Genomic DNA, 18,047 nt, shown 5'->3' on the forward strand with positions numbered 1-18,047 from the left:
GTATACATTCTTTGAACAGCTGTAGAGGACTGCAGATAAACCGGTACAACTTCTGTAGGAGGATGTGTTTGATCTCTGTGTATCACCTGAGGATAGTCCCTTCACTGGGTATATGGAGGGTTACAGCCACTTTAATATATAAAGAGTCGACCAGATAAGCGGACCTTTAAGATGCTAAAGTGAGCTTCATATACGAGTTGTGTATAGGCCTCCCATCCCCCTATTTTTAGCTTTGCCCCTCCTCCGTTTTATTCTCTTCGTGACTTTTTAAATGTTCATTTAACCGGCTCTTGAAAGGGAACTCTTTGCCACAGTGAGGGCAGGGGTGCTGCCTTCGCATGATGTGGACCCTACGATGGACCTTGAGGTTGGACCTGGTGGTGAACCCTCTCTCACATTCGGCACACCAGAAGGGCTTTTCCACCTCGTGAACCCTCTGGTGCCTCACCAGGTTGTTCTTCTGTTTGAAACAATTGCCACACTCGGTACACTGATAGGCCTTGTCTGCCGCGTGCAGTTTCTGGTGGTTTAGGAGGCGGGGCCCCGAGCTGAAACGCTTCCCGCACTCCGAGCATTCAAACAGTTTCTCTGTGACACCCATGTGGACTCTCTTATGTTTAGTCAGTTCAGCTTGTCGGAAGAAACACTTACCGCAGTCGGAACAGACCGGATTCCCACCAACATGAGTCCGTTCGTGCCTGAGGAGCAGAGCCTTGTGAGCGAAGCGCTTTCCGCAGAGAACGCATGGGTATGGTTTGTCCAAGGTGTGGAAGCGCTGGTGTCTGGAGAACTTGTGCTGGTCAACAAAGCACTGGCCGCAGTGAGTGCAGGTGAACGTCACCGCTTCTTGGTGGATCCGCTGGTGGCTAAGCAGGTTCTCTTGGCGGGCATAAGATTTGCCACAGGCCGAGCAGCAGAACTGTTTGGAGCCAGTGTGGACCTTCATGTGCTCAGCGACATTGGACTTGCTGGAGAAGCGTTTCCCGCAGTGGGAGCAGGAGAACGGTTTCTCTCCGGTGTGGATTCTCTCGTGGATGATGAGGTGCGAGTTGCTGGGGAAGGTGATGTTGCACTCGGAGCAGTAGAGGACCCTGTTGGCTTTGTGTATCCGGGAGTGTGCTGTGAGGTCTGTCTTGTTGCAGAAGTCGGCTCCACACTCCACGCAGGACATCTTCTTCCCTTTGTGGGTTTCACGGTGCCGCACCAGGTTGCCGTGGTTGGTGAAGTTTCTTTTACACACGGGGCAGGCATAGGTAGTCTTCGATGACTGAGATGTGGAGGCCACTTTGTCCTGCATTGGTTTGGCCTTCAGCTTGATCTCAATGCCTTCAATGTACTCTCCAGTGATGGTGAAAGAGTGAATGTCGGAGTCCGTGATGGTCCCTTCGAGTATGTGAAGCCCTTCAGGAGGAAAGTCTTCTTCCTCCTCCTCTTTAATCCGAATAGACAGACTCTGTGTGGGATCAGTGGATGGAGAGAGGTCCATGTTGGTGGGATCTTCTCCTTCAGGTGATCGGGGTTCTTCTTTTATCTCTATAGGTGGACACTGTACATGAGTTGGGGGGTCTAAGACATTACTCCTGCCTCCACTGTTGAGAGGCTCCTGCTTTATACGAATCATGGAGGAAGAACAGTCAAGGTCACCTGAGAAGGGTTCCACCTTAATCTTAGACGTCTGAGCATGGGGGAGGTCTTCTCCTTCATACAAGCAGGGCTCCTCCTTAAGACGGGACGACATATGCCTTCTATGATCTGCAAGGGAAGATTGCTTGGTGTCCAGCAGATTGCGTCCTGACTGAGAAGTCTTTCTAATAGGACCGGAAGAGACTTTATGAGTAGCAGATGTGGAAAATCTAGTTGATGGAATGTTTTCTTTTTGAAATGAGGTGGGTACCTCATCGGGTGTACAGAGTCTAAGACATCTGGGTGTGGGAGCGTCCGCAAATTCTGGATGTGGGAGAGGTTCTTCTTTAATGGTGGCCTTATACAGTGGAGCAATGCGGTCTGGGTGTGAAGAGGTCTCCTCCTTCATAATCACGGAAAATCGCGTTGTGCACGTAGAGCTGTCCATGAACTGGCGCCTGTGACCTCTCGCCGATTCCTGCTTCTCGTCTCTTGTCTCAATCCAGGTGGTCTCTTCCACGTTTGTTGTCTTAGTCTGGATCTTTGCCATGTCCGTTGTCTCAGTCTGAATTTTTTCTATGTCCGTTGTCTCAGTATGAGCCTCTTCTATGTCCGTTATCTCAGTCTGGGTCTTTTCCAAGTCCATTGTCTTAGTCCGGGTCTCTTTTATGCCCGTTATCTCCAAGTCCATTGTCTTAGTCTGGGTCTTCTCCATGGCTTTTGCCTCAATCTGGGACTTTTCCATGTCTTTTATCTCAGTCTTGGTCTCTTCCATGTCCCTTGTCTCAGTCCAGATCTCTTCCATGTCCCTTGTCTCAGTCTGGATCTCTTCCATGTCCCTTGTCTCAGTCCGGATCTCTTCCATGTCCCTTGTCTCAGTCCGGGTCTCTTTTATGCCCGTTATCTCCATGTCCCTTGTCTCAGTCCAGATCTCTTCCATGTCCCTTGTCTCAGTCCGGGTCTCTTTTACGCCCGTTATCACCATGTCCCTTGTCTCAGTCTGGGTCTCTTCCATCACTGTGTTATCTTGAGGATCTCCTAACCATGCTGCTAAACTCCGGATCATGCTACCGTGGTGAATATTCACAAAGGTCTCTTCCGTGACACGTGGATGAACTCTGATTTGATGGCTCCCAGATCATTGGTGGCTTCTCACTGACCTGTCAGAAAGAAGGTAAGAGTGAGAGCCGACACCAACAACTCACACAGAGGAGCACGTTAATATGACAAGATAAAGTTATGTTAAAGGGCAACTTCACTTTTAGTAGATGACCCCCTTCCTCCACATGTATCTGACATAGTTACCTTCATCCTCCATCCCACTCTTTGGTCCTGCCCAGTGCTGCACCAACAGCGGGGTCCTCTGCCTAGTGCACACTGCAACTCCATTGATTCCTGTGATAGACTGTACTCCACAGGATGACTGGGGGTCAATTGGAAAAAGGACCAAGCTGGGATGTATTGGCCGTGCAGTGCTGGGATGTATTGGTTGTAGGATGCTGGCATGTATTAGATACAAAGGCTGTGAGGTGCTGGAATGTATTAGATACAAAGGCTGTGCTGTACTGGGATGTACTGGATGTGCAGTTATGGGATGTATTGGATACAAAGGCTGTGTGGTGCTGGGATGTACTGGATGTGCAGTACTGGGATGTATTGGATACAAAGGCTGTGCGGTGCTGGGATGTACTGGATGTGCAGTACTGAGATGTATTGGATACAAAGGCTGTGCGGTGCTGGGATGTATTGGATACAAAGGCTGTGCAGTGCTGGCATGTATTGGATACAAGGGCTGTGCTGAACTGGGATGTACTGGATGTGCGGTTCTGGGATGTATTGGATACAAAGGCTGTGCTGTACTGGGATGTACCGGATGTGCGGTTCTGGGATGTATTGGATACAAAGGCTGTGCAGTACTGGGATGTACTGAATGTGCGGTTCTGGGATGTATTGGATACAAAGGCTGTGCGGTGCTGGGATGTACTGGATGTGCAGTACTGGGATGTATTGGATACAAAGGCTGTGCGGTGCTGGGATGTATTGGATACAAAGGCTGTGCAGTGCTGGCATGTATTGGATACAAGGGCTGTGCTGAACTGGGATGTACTGGATGTGCGGTTCTGGGATGTATTGGATACAAAGGCTGTGCAGTACTGGGATGTACTGAATGTGCGGTTCTGGGATGTATTGGATACAAAGGCTGTGCTGTACTGGGATGTACCGGATGTGCGGTTCTGGGATGTATTGGATACAAAGGCTGTGCAGTACTGGGATGTACTGAATGTGCGGTTCTGGGATGTATTGGATACAAAGGCTGTGCTGTACTGGGATGTACTAGATGTGCAGTTCTGGGATATATTGGATAAAAAGGCTGGGCGGTGCTGGGATGTATTGGATACAAAGGCTGTGCAGTACTGGGATGTCTTGGATACAAAGGCTGTGCGGTGCTGGGATGTATTAGATACAAAGGCTGTGCATGCTAGGATGTTTAAGATACAAATCTTTGCAGTGCTGGGATGTATTGGATACAAAGGCTGTGCGGTGCTGGGATGTATTGGATACAAAGGCTGTGTGGTGCTGGGATGTACTGGATGTGCGGTGTTGGGATGTACTAGATGTGCGGTGTTGGGATGTACTAGATGTGCGGTGCTGGGATGTACTAGATGTGTGGTGCTGGGATGTACTAGATGTGTGGTGCTGGGATGTACTAGATGTGTAGTGCTGGGATGTACTAGATGTGTGGTGCTGGGATGTACTAGATGTGCGGTGCTGGGATGTACTAGATGTGCGGTGTTGGGATGTACTAGATGTGCGGTGCTGGGATGTACTAGATGTGCGGTGCTGGGATGTACTAGATGTGCGGTGCTGGGATGTACTAGATGTGCGGTGTTGGGATGTACTAGATGTGCGGTGCTGGGATGTACTAGATGTGCGGTGCTGGGATGTACTAGATGTGTGGTGCTGGGATGTACTAGATGTGTGGTGCTGGGATGTACTAGATGTGTGGTGCTGGGATGTACTAGATGTGTAGTGCTGGGATGTACTAGATGTGTGGTGCTGGGATGTACTAGATGTGCGGTGCTGGGATGTACTAGATGTGCGGTGTTGGGATGTACTAGATGTGCGGTGCTGGGATGTACTAGATGTGCGGTGCTGGGATGTACTAGATGTGCGGTGCTGGGATGTACTAGATGTGCGGTGCTGGGATGTACTAGATGTGCGGTGCTGGGATGTACTAGATGTGCGGTGTTGGGATGTACTAGATGTGTGGTGCTGGGATGTACTGGATGTGCGGTGTTGGGATGTACTAGATGTGCGGTGCTGGGATGTACTAGATGTGTGGTGCTGGGATGTACTAGATGTGCGGTGCTGGGATGTACTAGATGTGCGGTGCTGGGATGTACTAGATGTGTGGTGCTGGGATGTACTAGATGTGTGGTGCTGGGATGTACTAGATGTGTGGTGTTGGGATGTATTGGATACAAAGGCTGTACAGAAGGAAAGGATGTAGTCTCTGGATTGTCCTATGACTAGCAGTAGTCTCTGGATTGTCCTATGACTAGCAGGACCAGGTTTGGCCCGGGGTGGTGGGTCACCAGTGTGGCACTGGAATCTGGAAAATCCAATGGTTTGGAAGGGGCTCACGACAGATGCCAGGTGTCCTCTACATATGAGGGACTTGGTCATTGGAGGAAACGTGTCTCCAGACCAGTATACTGGAATTCAGTCTATTCAATTACCCCTTCCAGGCTGGACCTCTCTGTAACATAAATGTAAGGGTTGGGTAGTTGTGCCTTAGCGAGATATGAAGTGATCTGTAGAAGTAGTATAATTGTAGAATTCAGTACACATATGTCCTGTTATTAACATTTGAAAAGGACAGGACCAGTCTCTAGGATAGAGGTGACACCTACATGCCAATAAAAGTCTTCCATACAAGTAAACAAAAGTTGTCACCTTCCTGGAGCCTCAAAGAAAACTGCTGGTCATCTTGGCTACGAGGATCCGCAGGGGACAATGAGAGGCTCCAAACTGTCTGCAAGCTTTGATTGGTACCATCAGATCTAAGAAATTTATTTTATCTCTCATAAAAGTTAAAATATTAGTGGCAGAGAGATGAAAATAATTCCTTCTTATGGCTCACGTGTTGGGCTACGAGTACATGTAAATCTGTGTCTGTAGCGTGTGTAGAATCCTAGAGGTATGCACAAAACCGTTATATGGCGCCTGATTGCGGCAGGCAAGCAGTGTTTGGTACTGTCACGATCAGACCGATGCCCTGGTGTCAGAATTCCTATCCCTGGCTCATTCTGGGCCAATTCATCTCTGGTCAGTTCAGGACACTAAACCTCCTGTGGGCTGAGACGGGGACAACCCCCTGGGGTTCATTGGTCAAGGGCTAAAGTCCAGCCCACATCCATATCCCAATAAATTGGGGAACCTGAGAAATGAACATTGTTCTTCCATGAAGCCAGTTGTGAACTGGGGAGTCCCCACACGGTTTCCGGTTTGCTTCTACCAAGGGATAAGCTTCGGTAAAGTTTATTTCTGTTTTTATTCCTTTTTATTTTCATAGCAAATTGCCAATTGTTTGTCTTTTTATCTTTTTTGTACCTCCTTTTGCTTTGTATATAATTCTTATGCACTGCCCACTTTTCGGGATATTAAATTATAATATTAATAAGTGACTTCTGTGTGCTAAGCTAGGACTCATATCTCTAGAGAGATTGTTGCATTTTAGTGCCTAATTGCTCGGTCCAAGCTACATGCCAATCTGTATGCAATTGCACTGCGTGTTGGCAGATTGCATGCAGATTGTACACCAGACGGAGATCTGCGTGTATGTGGTGTCCCAGCAGACCAGTCTGCGGACAAACTGTTGGGTGGTGGCAGGCTATCATTTGTGGTGTGTGGGTGTGGGGACAGTGGGAAGAGTGATTAACACCAGGGTTCTAGCTTGTAGGATAGCTGGAGGAATCCCAGTAGTGTGTGATAATTGCTAGACTGCTCCCCAACCCTTACAGTGCACCCTTATTCCCGTATACTCCCCAGTCACGGAACCATGTCCTGGTTAGCTAGTCGCTGTGGGCGTGGTCAATCATGACAGTCTCATCTACAGGGTCACCTGACCAGGGTTCAGTCAGACAAAGCCAGGGCAGAGGCTTACATCATCCATCAGGGAGGAGCTAGAAGTCCGGTAGTTCAAAGAGAAGTGGATCTGATTGTGGTTTAGGCCGAACTTCATAGCCCAGCCATGGAAAAATGGCAGGTGGACTTCCAACATCTGGACTCTGGAATGGTCTCCCCTCACTGAGGGGTTTCAAGACCTCTGCTGCAGGTGAGGACAATGGATGTGGAGCGCCTGGCTTCCAGGTTCAACAACAAACTGAGCCGGTTTGACTCCAGATCCATGGATCCTTGAGCCCTTGCACTGGATGTGGAGCTCCTGGCTTCCAGGTTCAACAACAAACTGAGCCGGTTTGACTCCAGATCCATGGATCCTCGAGCCCTTGCACTGGATGTGGAGCGCCTGGCTTCCAGGTTCAACAACAAACTGAGCCGGTTTGACTCCAGATCCATGGATCCTCGAGCCCTTGCACTGGATGTGGAGCTCCTGGCTTCCAGGTTCAACAACAAACTGAGCCGGTTTGACTCCAGATCCATGGATCCTCGAGCCCTTGCACTGGATGTGGAGCGCCTGGCTTCCAGGTTCAACAACAAACTGAGCCGGTTTGACTCCAGATCCATGGATCCTCGAGCCCTTGCACTGGATGTGGAGCTCCTGGCTTCCAGGTTCAACAACAAACTGAGCCGGTTTGACTCCAGATCCATGGATCCTCGAGCCCTTGCACTGGATGTGGAGCTCCTGGCTTCCAGGTTCAACAACAAACTGAGCCGGTTTGACTCCAGATCCATGGATCCTCGAGCCCTTGCACTGGATGTTCTGGTGATCAGTTCAATGGGATTGACGTTTTCCTCCTCCAAAGCTCCTCCCTCACTTCCTCCGCAGGATGGAGATAGACGGCTTTCCTGCGATTCTCCAACAAGCCCAGTTGGATGTGTTTTTCGGATCTCATCCGGCTCCCAGATCATGGAGAACATCTGCCCCCAGGGTTGATTTGCCATCATTGGCCTTAGCAGCCTTCAGCTTGGCTGCTGAACCCGGGTCCCAGGGGACAGTTAGGAATTGGGCTGAACCCGGGTCCCAGGGGACAGTTAGGAATTGGGCTGAACCCGGGTCCCAGGGGACAGTTAGGAATTGGGCTGAACCCGGGTCCCAGGGGACAGTTAGGAATTGGGCTGAACCCGGGTCCATTGGATTCAGTTAGGAATTGGGCTGAACCCGGGTCCCAGGGGACAGTTAGGAATTGGGCTGAACCCGGGTCCGAGGGGACAGTTAGGAATTGCCTTCTCGCGGAGTCTACAATCGCAGTTAGTAATTGTATTTCTCTCAGTTCCGGCCTTCTCTCCAAGCTGCTCTGGATCAGCTTTTGGCCTGGAGTCCCATCAAAGGTCCCAGCTCACCCTTAGGGGTTCTTTATTTAGGGACTCCTTGATGAAGGCTATGGGGTGCTGGACACCCGGATCCTTCTGTACATTTTCCACAGACCTCATGGGATCTCAGCCGAGTTCTGCTGGTTCCTCCAAGACCACCCTCTGATCCAATCAGATTCCTCCATCTATTGGGGGCCGTTCTCATTGGTGGCATCTGAGGTGGTGGCTTTAACCCCTACAGAACCTTTCATTGTTCTACACAGGGACAAACCGGGACAAGGTTGTCTTGAGGTCCTGGGGCCTCTTCCCATGGTGGATTCTTCCAGAGCCTCTTCCCATGGTGGATTCTTCCAGAGCCTCTTCCAATGGTGGATTCTCCAGAGCCTCTTCCCATGGTGGATTCTTCCAGAGCCTCTTCCAATGGTGGATTCTTCCAGAGCCTCTTCCAATGGTGGATTCTTCCAGAGCCTCTTCCAATGGTGGATTCTTCCCATGGTGGATTCTTCCAGAGATTCTTCCAATGGTGGATTCTTCCCATGGTGGATTCTTCTAGAGCCTCTTCCAATGGTGGATTCTTCCCATGGTGGATTCTTCCAGAGATTCTTCCAATGGTGGATTCTTCCCATGGTGGATTCTTCCAGAGCCTCTTTCAATGGTGGATTCTTCCAGAGCCTCTTCCAATGGTGGATTCTTCCCATGGTGGATTCTTCCAGAGCCTCTTCCCATGGTGGATTCTTCCAGAGCCTCTTCCCATGGTGGATTCTTCCAGAGCCTCTTCCAATGGTGGATTCTTCAAGAGGCTCTTCCCATGGTGGATTCTTCCAGAGCCTCTTCCAATGGTGGATTCTTCCAGAGCCTCTTCCAATGGTGGATTCTTCCAGAGCTTCTTTCAATGGTGGATTCTTCCCATGGTGGATTCTTCCAGAGCCTCTTCCAATGGTGGATTCTTCCCATGGTGGATTCTTCCAGAGCCTCTTCCCATGGTGGATTCTTCCAGAGCCTCTTCCAATGGTGGATTCTTCCAGAGCCTCTTCCCATGGTGGATTCTTCCAGAGCCTCTTCCAATGGTGGATTCTTCCAGAGCCTCTTCCAATGGTGGATTCTTCCAGAGCCTCTTCCAATGGTGGATTCTTCCCATGGTGGATTCTTCCAGAGATTCTTCCAATGGTGGATTCTTCCCATGGTGGATTCTTCTAGAGCCTCTTCCAATGGTGGATTCTTCCCATGGTGGATTCTTCCAGAGATTCTTCCAATGGTGGATTCTTCCCATGGTGGATTCTTCCAGAGCCTCTTTCAATGGTGGATTCTTCCCATGGTGGATTCTTCCAGAGCCTCTTCCAATGGTGGATTCTTCCCATGGTGGATTCTTCCAGAGCCTCTTCCCATGGTGGATTCTTCCAGAGCCTCTTCCCATGGTGCATTCTTCCAGAGCCTCTTCCAATGGTGGATTCTTCAAGAGGCTCTTCCCATGGTGGATTCTTCCAGAGCCTCTTCCAATGGTGGATTCTTCCAGAGCCTCTTCCAATGGTGGATTCTTCCAGAGCCTCTTCCAATGGTGGATTCTTCCCATGGTGGATTCTTCCAGAGCCTCTTCCAATGGTGGATTCTTCCCATGGTGGATTATTCCAGAGATTCTTCCCATGGTGGATTATTCCAAGGCCTCTTCCCATGGTGGATTCTTCCAGAGATTCTTCCCATGGTGAATTATTGCAGAGCCTCTTCCCATGGTGGATTCTTCCAGAGCCTCTTCCAATGGTGGATTCTTCCAGAGCCTCTTCCAATGGTGGATTCTTCCAGAGCCTCTTCCAATGGTGGATTCTTCCAGAGCCTCTTCCAATGGTGGATTCTTCCAGAGATTCTTCCAATGGTGGATTCTTCCAGAGATTCTTTCCATGGTGGATTCTTCCAGAGATTCTTCCCATGATGGATTCTTCCAGGGATTCTTCCCATGGTGGATTCTTCCAGGGCCTCTTCCCATGGTGGATTCTTCCAGAGATTCTTCCCATGATGGATTCTTCCAGGGATTCTTCCCATGGTGGATTCTTCCAGAGATTCTACCCATGATGGATTCTTCCAGGGATTCTTCCCATGGTGGATTCTTCCAGGGCCTCTTCCCATGGTGGATTCTTCCAGAGATTCTTCCCATGATGGATTCTTCCAGGGATTCTTCCCATGGTGGATTCTTCCCATGATGGATTCTTCCAGGGATTCTTCCCATGGTGGATTCTTCCAGGGATTCTTCCCATGGTGGATTCTTCCAATGATGGATTCTTCCAGGGATTCTTCCCATGGTGGATTCTTCCAGGGATTCTTCCCATGGTGGATTCTTCCAGAGATTCTTCCCATGATGGATTCTTCCAGGGATTCTTCCCATGGTGGATTCTTCCAGGGCCTCTTCCCATGGTGGATTCTTCCAGAGATTCTTCCCATGATGGATTCTTCCAGGGATTCTTCCCATGGTGGATTCTTCCCATGGCCGAACTTCATAGCCCAGCCATGGAAAAATGGCAGGTGGACTTCCAACATCTGGACTCTGGAATGGTCTCCCCTCACTGAGGGGTTTCAAGACCTCTGCTGCAGGTGAGGACAATGGATGTGGAGCGCCTGGCTTCCAGGTTCAACAACAAACTGAGCCGGTTTGACTCCAGATCCATGGATCCTTGAGCCCTTGCACTGGATGTGGAGCTCCTGGCTTCCAGGTTCAACAACAAACTGAGCCGGTTTGACTCCAGATCCATGGATCCTCGAGCCCTTGCACTGGATGTGGAGCGCCTGGCTTCCAGGTTCAACAACAAACTGAGCCGGTTTGACTCCAGATCCATGGATCCTCGAGCCCTTGCACTGGATGTGGAGCTCCTGGCTTCCAGGTTCAACAACAAACTGAGCCGGTTTGACTCCAGATCCATGGATCCTCGAGCCCTTGCACTGGATGTGGAGCGCCTGGCTTCCAGGTTCAACAACAAACTGAGCCGGTTTGACTCCAGATCCATGGATCCTCGAGCCCTTGCACTGGATGTGGAGCTCCTGGCTTCCAGGTTCAACAACAAACTGAGCCGGTTTGACTCCAGATCCATGGATCCTCGAGCCCTTGCACTGGATGTGGAGCTCCTGGCTTCCAGGTTCAACAACAAACTGAGCCGGTTTGACTCCAGATCCATGGATCCTCGAGCCCTTGCACTGGATGTTCTGGTGATCAGTTCAATGGGATTGACGTTTTCCTCCTCCAAAGCTCCTCCCTCACTTCCTCCGCAGGATGGAGATAGACGGCTTTCCTGCGATTCTCCAACAAGCCCAGTTGGATGTGTTTTTCGGATCTCATCCGGCTCCCAGATCATGGAGAACATCTGCCCCCAGGGTTGATTTGCCATCATTGGCCTTAGCAGCCTTCAGCTTGGCTGCTGAACCCGGGTCCCAGGGGACAGTTAGGAATTGGGCTGAACCCGGGTCCCAGGGGACAGTTAGGAATTGGGCTGAACCCGGGTCCCAGGGGACAGTTAGGAATTGGGCTGAACCCGGGTCCCAGGGGACAGTTAGGAATTGGGCTGAACCCGGGTCCATTGGATTCAGTTAGGAATTGGGCTGAACCCGGGTCCCAGGGGACAGTTAGGAATTGGGCTGAACCCGGGTCCGAGGGGACAGTTAGGAATTGCCTTCTCGCGGAGTCTACAATCGCAGTTAGTAATTGTATTTCTCTCAGTTCCGGCCTTCTCTCCAAGCTGCTCTGGATCAGCTTTTGGCCTGGAGTCCCATCAAAGGTCCCAGCTCACCCTTAGGGGTTCTTTATTTAGGGACTCCTTGATGAAGGCTATGGGGTGCTGGACACCCGGATCCTTCTGTACATTTTCCACAGACCTCATGGGATCTCAGCCGAGTTCTGCTGGTTCCTCCAAGACCACCCTCTGATCCAATCAGATTCCTCCATCTATTGGGGGCCGTTCTCATTGGTGGCATCTGAGGTGGTGGCTTTAACCCCTACAGAACCTTTCATTGTTCTACACAGGGACAAACCGGGACAAGGTTGTCTTGAGGTCCTGGGGCCTCTTCCCATGGTGGATTCTTCCAGAGCCTCTTCCCATGGTGGATTCTTCCAGAGCCTCTTCCAATGGTGGATTCTCCAGAGCCTCTTCCCATGGTGGATTCTTCCAGAGCCTCTTCCAATGGTGGATTCTTCCAGAGCCTCTTCCAATGGTGGATTCTTCCAGAGCCTCTTCCAATGGTGGATTCTTCCCATGGTGGATTCTTCCAGAGATTCTTCCAATGGTGGATTCTTCCCATGGTGGATTCTTCTAGAGCCTCTTCCAATGGTGGATTCTTCCCATGGTGGATTCTTCCAGAGATTCTTCCAATGGTGGATTCTTCCCATGGTGGATTCTTCCAGAGCCTCTTTCAATGGTGGATTCTTCCAGAGCCTCTTCCAATGGTGGATTCTTCCCATGGTGGATTCTTCCAGAGCCTCTTCCCATGGTGGATTCTTCCAGAGCCTCTTCCCATGGTGGATTCTTCCAGAGCCTCTTCCAATGGTGGATTCTTCAAGAGGCTCTTCCCATGGTGGATTCTTCCAGAGCCTCTTCCAATGGTGGATTCTTCCAGAGCCTCTTCCAATGGTGGATTCTTCCAGAGCTTCTTTCAATGGTGGATTCTTCCCATGGTGGATTCTTCCAGAGCCTCTTCCAATGGTGGATTCTTCCCATGGTGGATTCTTCCAGAGCCTCTTCCCATGGTGGATTCTTCCAGAGCCTCTTCCAATGGTGGATTCTTCCAGAGCCTCTTCCCATGGTGGATTCTTCCAGAGCCTCTTCCAATGGTGGATTCTTCCAGAGCCTCTTCCAATGGTGGATTCTTCCAGAGCCTCTTCCAATGGTGGATTCTTCCCATGGTGGATTCTTCCAGAGATTCTTCCAATGGTGGATTCTTCCCATGGTGGATTCTTCTAGAGCCTCTTCCAATGGTGGATTCTTCCCATGGTGGATTCTTCCAGAGATTCTTCCAATGGTGGATTCTTCCCATGGTGGATTCTTCCAGAGCCTCTTTCAATGGTGGATTCTTCCCATGGTGGATTCTTCCAGAGCCTCTTCCAATGGTGGATTCTTCCCATGGTGGATTCTTCCAGAGCCTCTTCCCATGGTGGATTCTTCCAGAGCCTCTTCCCATGGTGCATTCTTCCAGAGCCTCTTCCAATGGTGGATTCTTCAAGAGGCTCTTCCCATGGTGGATTCTTCCAGAGCCTCTTCCAATGGTGGATTCTTCCAGAGCCTCTTCCAATGGTGGATTCTTCCAGAGCCTCTTCCAATGGTGGATTCTTCCCATGGTGGATTCTTCCAGAGCCTCTTCCAATGGTGGATTCTTCCCATGGTGGATTATTCCAGAGATTCTTCCCATGGTGGATTATTCCAAGGCCTCTTCCCATGGTGGATTCTTCCAGAGATTCTTCCCATGGTGAATTATTGCAGAGCCTCTTCCCATGGTGGATTCTTCCAGAGCCTCTTCCAATGGTGGATTCTTCCAGAGCCTCTTCCAATGGTGGATTCTTCCAGAGCCTCTTCCAATGGTGGATTCTTCCAGAGCCTCTTCCAATGGTGGATTCTTCCAGAGATTCTTCCAATGGTGGATTCTTCCAGAGATTCTTTCCATGGTGGATTCTTCCAGAGATTCTTCCCATGATGGATTCTTCCAGGGATTCTTCCCATGGTGGATTCTTCCAGGGCCTCTTCCCATGGTGGATTCTTCCAGAGATTCTTCCCATGATGGATTCTTCCAGGGATTCTTCCCATGGTGGATTCTTCCAGAGATTCTACCCATGATGGATTCTTCCAGGGATTCTTCCCATGGTGGATTCTTCCAGGGCCTCTTCCCATGGTGGATTCTTCCAGAGATTCTTCCCATGATGGATTCTTCCAGGGATTCTTCCCATGGTGGATTCTTCCCATGATGGATTCTTCCAGGGATTCTTCCCATGGTGGATTCTTCCAGGGATTCTTCCCATGGTGGATTCTTCCAATGATGGATTCTTCCAGGGATTCTTCCCATGGTGGATTCTTCCAGGGATTCTTCCCATGGTGGATTCTTCCAGAGATTCTTCCCATGATGGATTCTTCCAGGGATTCTTCCCATGGTGGATTCTTCCAGGGCCTCTTCCCATGGTGGATTCTTCCAGAGATTCTTCCCATGATGGATTCTTCCAGGGATTCTTCCCATGGTGGATTCTTCCCATGATGGATTCTTCCAGGGATTCTTCCCATGGTGGATTCTTCCAGGGATTCTTCCCATGGTGGATTCTTCCAATGATGGATTCTTCCAGGGATTCTTCCCATGGTGGATTCTTCCAGGGATTCTTCCCATGGTGGATTCTTCCAGGGATTCTTCCCATGGTGGATTCTTCCAGAGCCTCTTCCTTCCACCATATCCAGGACATTGTTCTACCATATCTCTGTCTTGTCCCATGACATCCTGAGGAGTTGTCCCCTCCATTATCTGCTGGTGGTTCGCTCTGTCCGAGTCTTTCATCTACCACTCCCTATGGACGGTCTGTCTGGCTTGATGCTCTATGGTGCGCTCTGTAGGGGCCCCTCTGTTCTATAGCCGGCTCTGTAGGGGCCCCTCTGTTCTATAGCCGGCTCTGTAGGGGCCCCTCTGTTCTATAGCCGGCTCTGTAGGGGCCCCTCTGTTCTATAGCCGGCTCTGTAGGGGCCCCTCTGTTCTATAGCCGGCTCTGTAGGGGCCCCTCTATTCTATAGCCGGCTCTGTAGGGGCCCCTCTGTTCTATAGCCAGCTCTGTAGGGGCCCCTCTGTTGTGTGGCCGGCTCTGTAGGGGCCCCTCTGTTGTGTGGCCGGCTCTGTAGGGGCCCCTCTGTTGTGTGGCCGGCTCTGTAGGGGCCCCTCTGTTCTATAGCCGGCTCTGTAGGGGCCCCTCTGTTCTATAGCCAGCTCTGTAGGGGCCCCTCTGTTCTATAGCCGGCTCTGTAGGGGCCCCTCTGTTGTGTGGTCAGCTCTGTAGGGGCCCCTCTGTTCTATAGCTGGCTCTGTAGGGGCCCCTCTGTTCTATAGCCGGCTCTGTAGGGGCCCCTCTGTTCTATAGCCGGCTCTGTAGGGGCCCCTCTGTTCTATAGCCGGCTCTGTAGGGGCCCCTCTGTTCTATAGCCGGCTCTGTAGGGGCCCCTCTATTCTATAGCCGGCTCTGTAGGGGCCCCTCTGTTGGTTTTTGTGGGCCTTTGAGACGTTGATTTGCGGGCGGGGCCCATCCCCCGGGTTGGACGGTTTCTAGATGCCCCCACCCCCCGTGTTCCTGAATGCTCCTCTCCTGAAGGCAGCAGAATGACCCGGAGTCCCTGAACCCCTCCCCCGTCTCCTGTATCCAAGAGAAGGATTTATTTCCCAAAACATAATCCGGGTCTGATGATTGGTCACTGGGCTACAGTGGAGGATTTGATCCCTCCCCCACCTTCAGCCCCTCCCCCTCCTCTCACCTGGTGATGTCATCAATGTTCTGATCCCCCATCTCTGCCCCCCACCTCTCCAATCATGGAATGAGTCCAGGCACTGCGTGGGGAAAGTGCTCAGGGGCGGAGCTAGAGGATGGCAGGAGAGGTATGAGGCACAGTTATCTCCTCCCTCAGGTGAGGCATGAGGCACAGGTATGCCCTCCCCCCAGGTGAGGCATGAGGCACAGTTACTCCCTCACCCCAGGTGAGGTATGAGGCACAGGTATGCCCTCCCCCCAGGTGAGGTATGAGCACAGGTATGCCCTCCCCCAGGTGAGGCATGAGGCACAGTTATCCCCTCATCCCAGGTGAGGCACGAGGCACAGTTACTCCCTCCCCCCAGGTGAGGCATGAGGCACAGTTATACCCTCATCCCAGGTGAGGTATGAGGCACAGTTATCCCCTCATCCCAGGTGAGGCATGAGGCACAGTTATACCCTCATCCCAGGTGAGGTATGAGGCACAGGTATTCCCTCCCCCCAGGTGAGGTATGAGGCACAGTTATACCCTCATCCCAGGTGAGGCATGAGGCACAGGTATGCCCTCCCCCCAGGTGAGGTATGAGGCACAATTATCCCCCTCCCCCAGGTGAGGTATGAGGCACAGTTATTCCCTCATCCCAGGTGAGGCATGAGGCACAGTTATTCCCTCATCCCAGGTGAGGCATGAGGCACAGTTACTCCATCCCCCCATGTGAGGCATGAGGCACAATTATCCCCCTCCCCCAGGTGAGGTATGAGGCACAGTTATACCCTCCCCTAGATGAGGCACAGTTATACCCTCCCCCCAGGTGAGGCATGAGGCACAGTAATCCCCTCCCCCAGGTGAGGTGAGGCATGAGGCACAGTTACCTCCTCCTGTCAGTTGCTGTCTGTCCCTTTTCATGCTGTAGGCCTCCACCGGAAGTCCCCCTCCTCCTGGTTTTGCGTTCCAGGATACTTCCGGCTTTTGCGGTTCACGTCTTCAGACACTTCCGCTCTGTGCGTTCCACCCGAGGATGTAGCCCCGCCCTCCCTCTGCCTCAGACGCCTGCGCAGTACGGAGGGATTGAGGAGGGGGCGGAGCTGTCCCGGCATTCCCTGCGCTGTACATGAGGGCGCTGAGAGAGGAGGAAAATATCAGTCTGATCCCCACTGTCACCATAGGAGGAGTGTGGGGGAGGGGGTGGATATGAAGTATTATAGATAAAGCCGGCAGAATGTTTATTGGGGGTGGTCAGGAGGAAATGAAAGCTGATTGGTTGCTCTTCTTTATAATCTGAGGGTCAACTGACCTGTTGACACGCCCAGTGATCTGTGGACACGCCCAGTGTGATCGGTCCCGCCCCCTAGGAGCGCCTGTCCCCGGATTGGTGATTATAGGTCAGGTGGTGTCACAGCTCCGCCTCCAGTGGAGATCTCTGTCCCCTCATTGGCTGCCCAGACACATCATGACTGACCTGATGTCACCAGTGGAAGGGTGTACCAAGATGGCGGCTGGGACCTCACCCCTTCCATCCCCCAACAGATGTGTCCATAGTGGGCCTCAATCATCACCGACACATTGGGTCCTTCTACTGGTCGGGAACCCCTGGAGTTGGGTGGAGGACCCGGCATGGTCTGGAGGGTCTGATTTTTGGCCCCTGGCCGGTGTGAAGGATGGGGCCCTGAGCCGGTGTGGAGGATGGGGCCCTGAGGCGGTGTGTAGGGTCCGCTGATCCTCCATTGGGGGTCCTTAGTGCTCTCTCTGATCTCTATGGGTCTCAGAATGTAGAGGGTCTTCTGATCCTTCATTGGGGTGGGTGAGGTAGGAGGTATGGGAGAGGTGAGGTAGGAGACATGGGAGAGGTGAGGTAGGAGACACAGGACTCTGGAGAGGTGAGGTAGGAGGTATGGGAGAGGTGAGGTAGGAGACATGGGATAGGTGAGGTAGGAGACATGGGAGAGGTGAGGTAGGAGGTATGGGAGAGGTGAGGTAGGAGACATGGGATAGGTGAGGTAGGAGACATGGGAGAGGTGAGGTAGGAGGTATGGGAGAGGTGAGGTAGGAGACACAGGACCCTGGAGAGGTGAGGTAGGAGGTATGGGAGAGGTGAGGTAGGAGGTATGGGAGAGGTGAGGTAGGAGACACAGGACTGGAGAGGTGAGGTAGGAGGTATGGGAGAGGTGAGGTAGGAGACATGGGAGAGGTGAGGTAGGAGACATGGGAGAGGTGAGGTAGGAGACACAGGTCACGGAAGAGGTGAGGTAGGAGACACAGGTCATGGAAGAGGTGAAGTAGGAGACACAGGTCATGGAAGAGGTGAGGTAGGAGACACAGGTCATAGAAGAGGTGAGGTAGGAGACACAGGTCACGGAAGAGGTGAAGTAGGAGACACAGGTCACGGAAGAGGTGAAGTAGGAGACACAGGTCATGGAAGAGGTGAGGTTGGAGACACAGGTCATGGAAGAGGTGAGGTAGGAGACACAGGTC

General features: G+C 51.6%; 1 protein-coding gene across 1 annotated transcript; it reads right to left on the reverse strand.

Annotated features, from left to right (window-relative positions):
* Window positions 1–179: 179 nt before the first annotated feature.
* Window positions 180–16,508, reverse strand: LOC309562635 (uncharacterized protein). Its single transcript, XM_082266891.1, has 3 exons — window positions 16,448–16,508; window positions 2,304–2,783; window positions 180–2,258 (listed from the first exon to the last, which is right to left on the reverse strand). Exons 2-3 carry the CDS (start codon window positions 2,687–2,689, stop codon window positions 227–229), a joined length of 2,418 nt encoding a protein of 805 aa, XP_082123017.1. The 5' UTR covers window positions 2,690–2,783; window positions 16,448–16,508; the 3' UTR covers window positions 180–226.
* Window positions 16,509–18,047: the final 1,539 nt, after the last annotated feature.

The sequence above is a fragment of the Pelophylax lessonae genome, assembly GCF_965119305.1.
Source record: "Pelophylax lessonae genome assembly, chromosome: 9".
Taxonomy (NCBI): domain Eukaryota; kingdom Metazoa; phylum Chordata; class Amphibia; order Anura; family Ranidae; genus Pelophylax; species Pelophylax lessonae.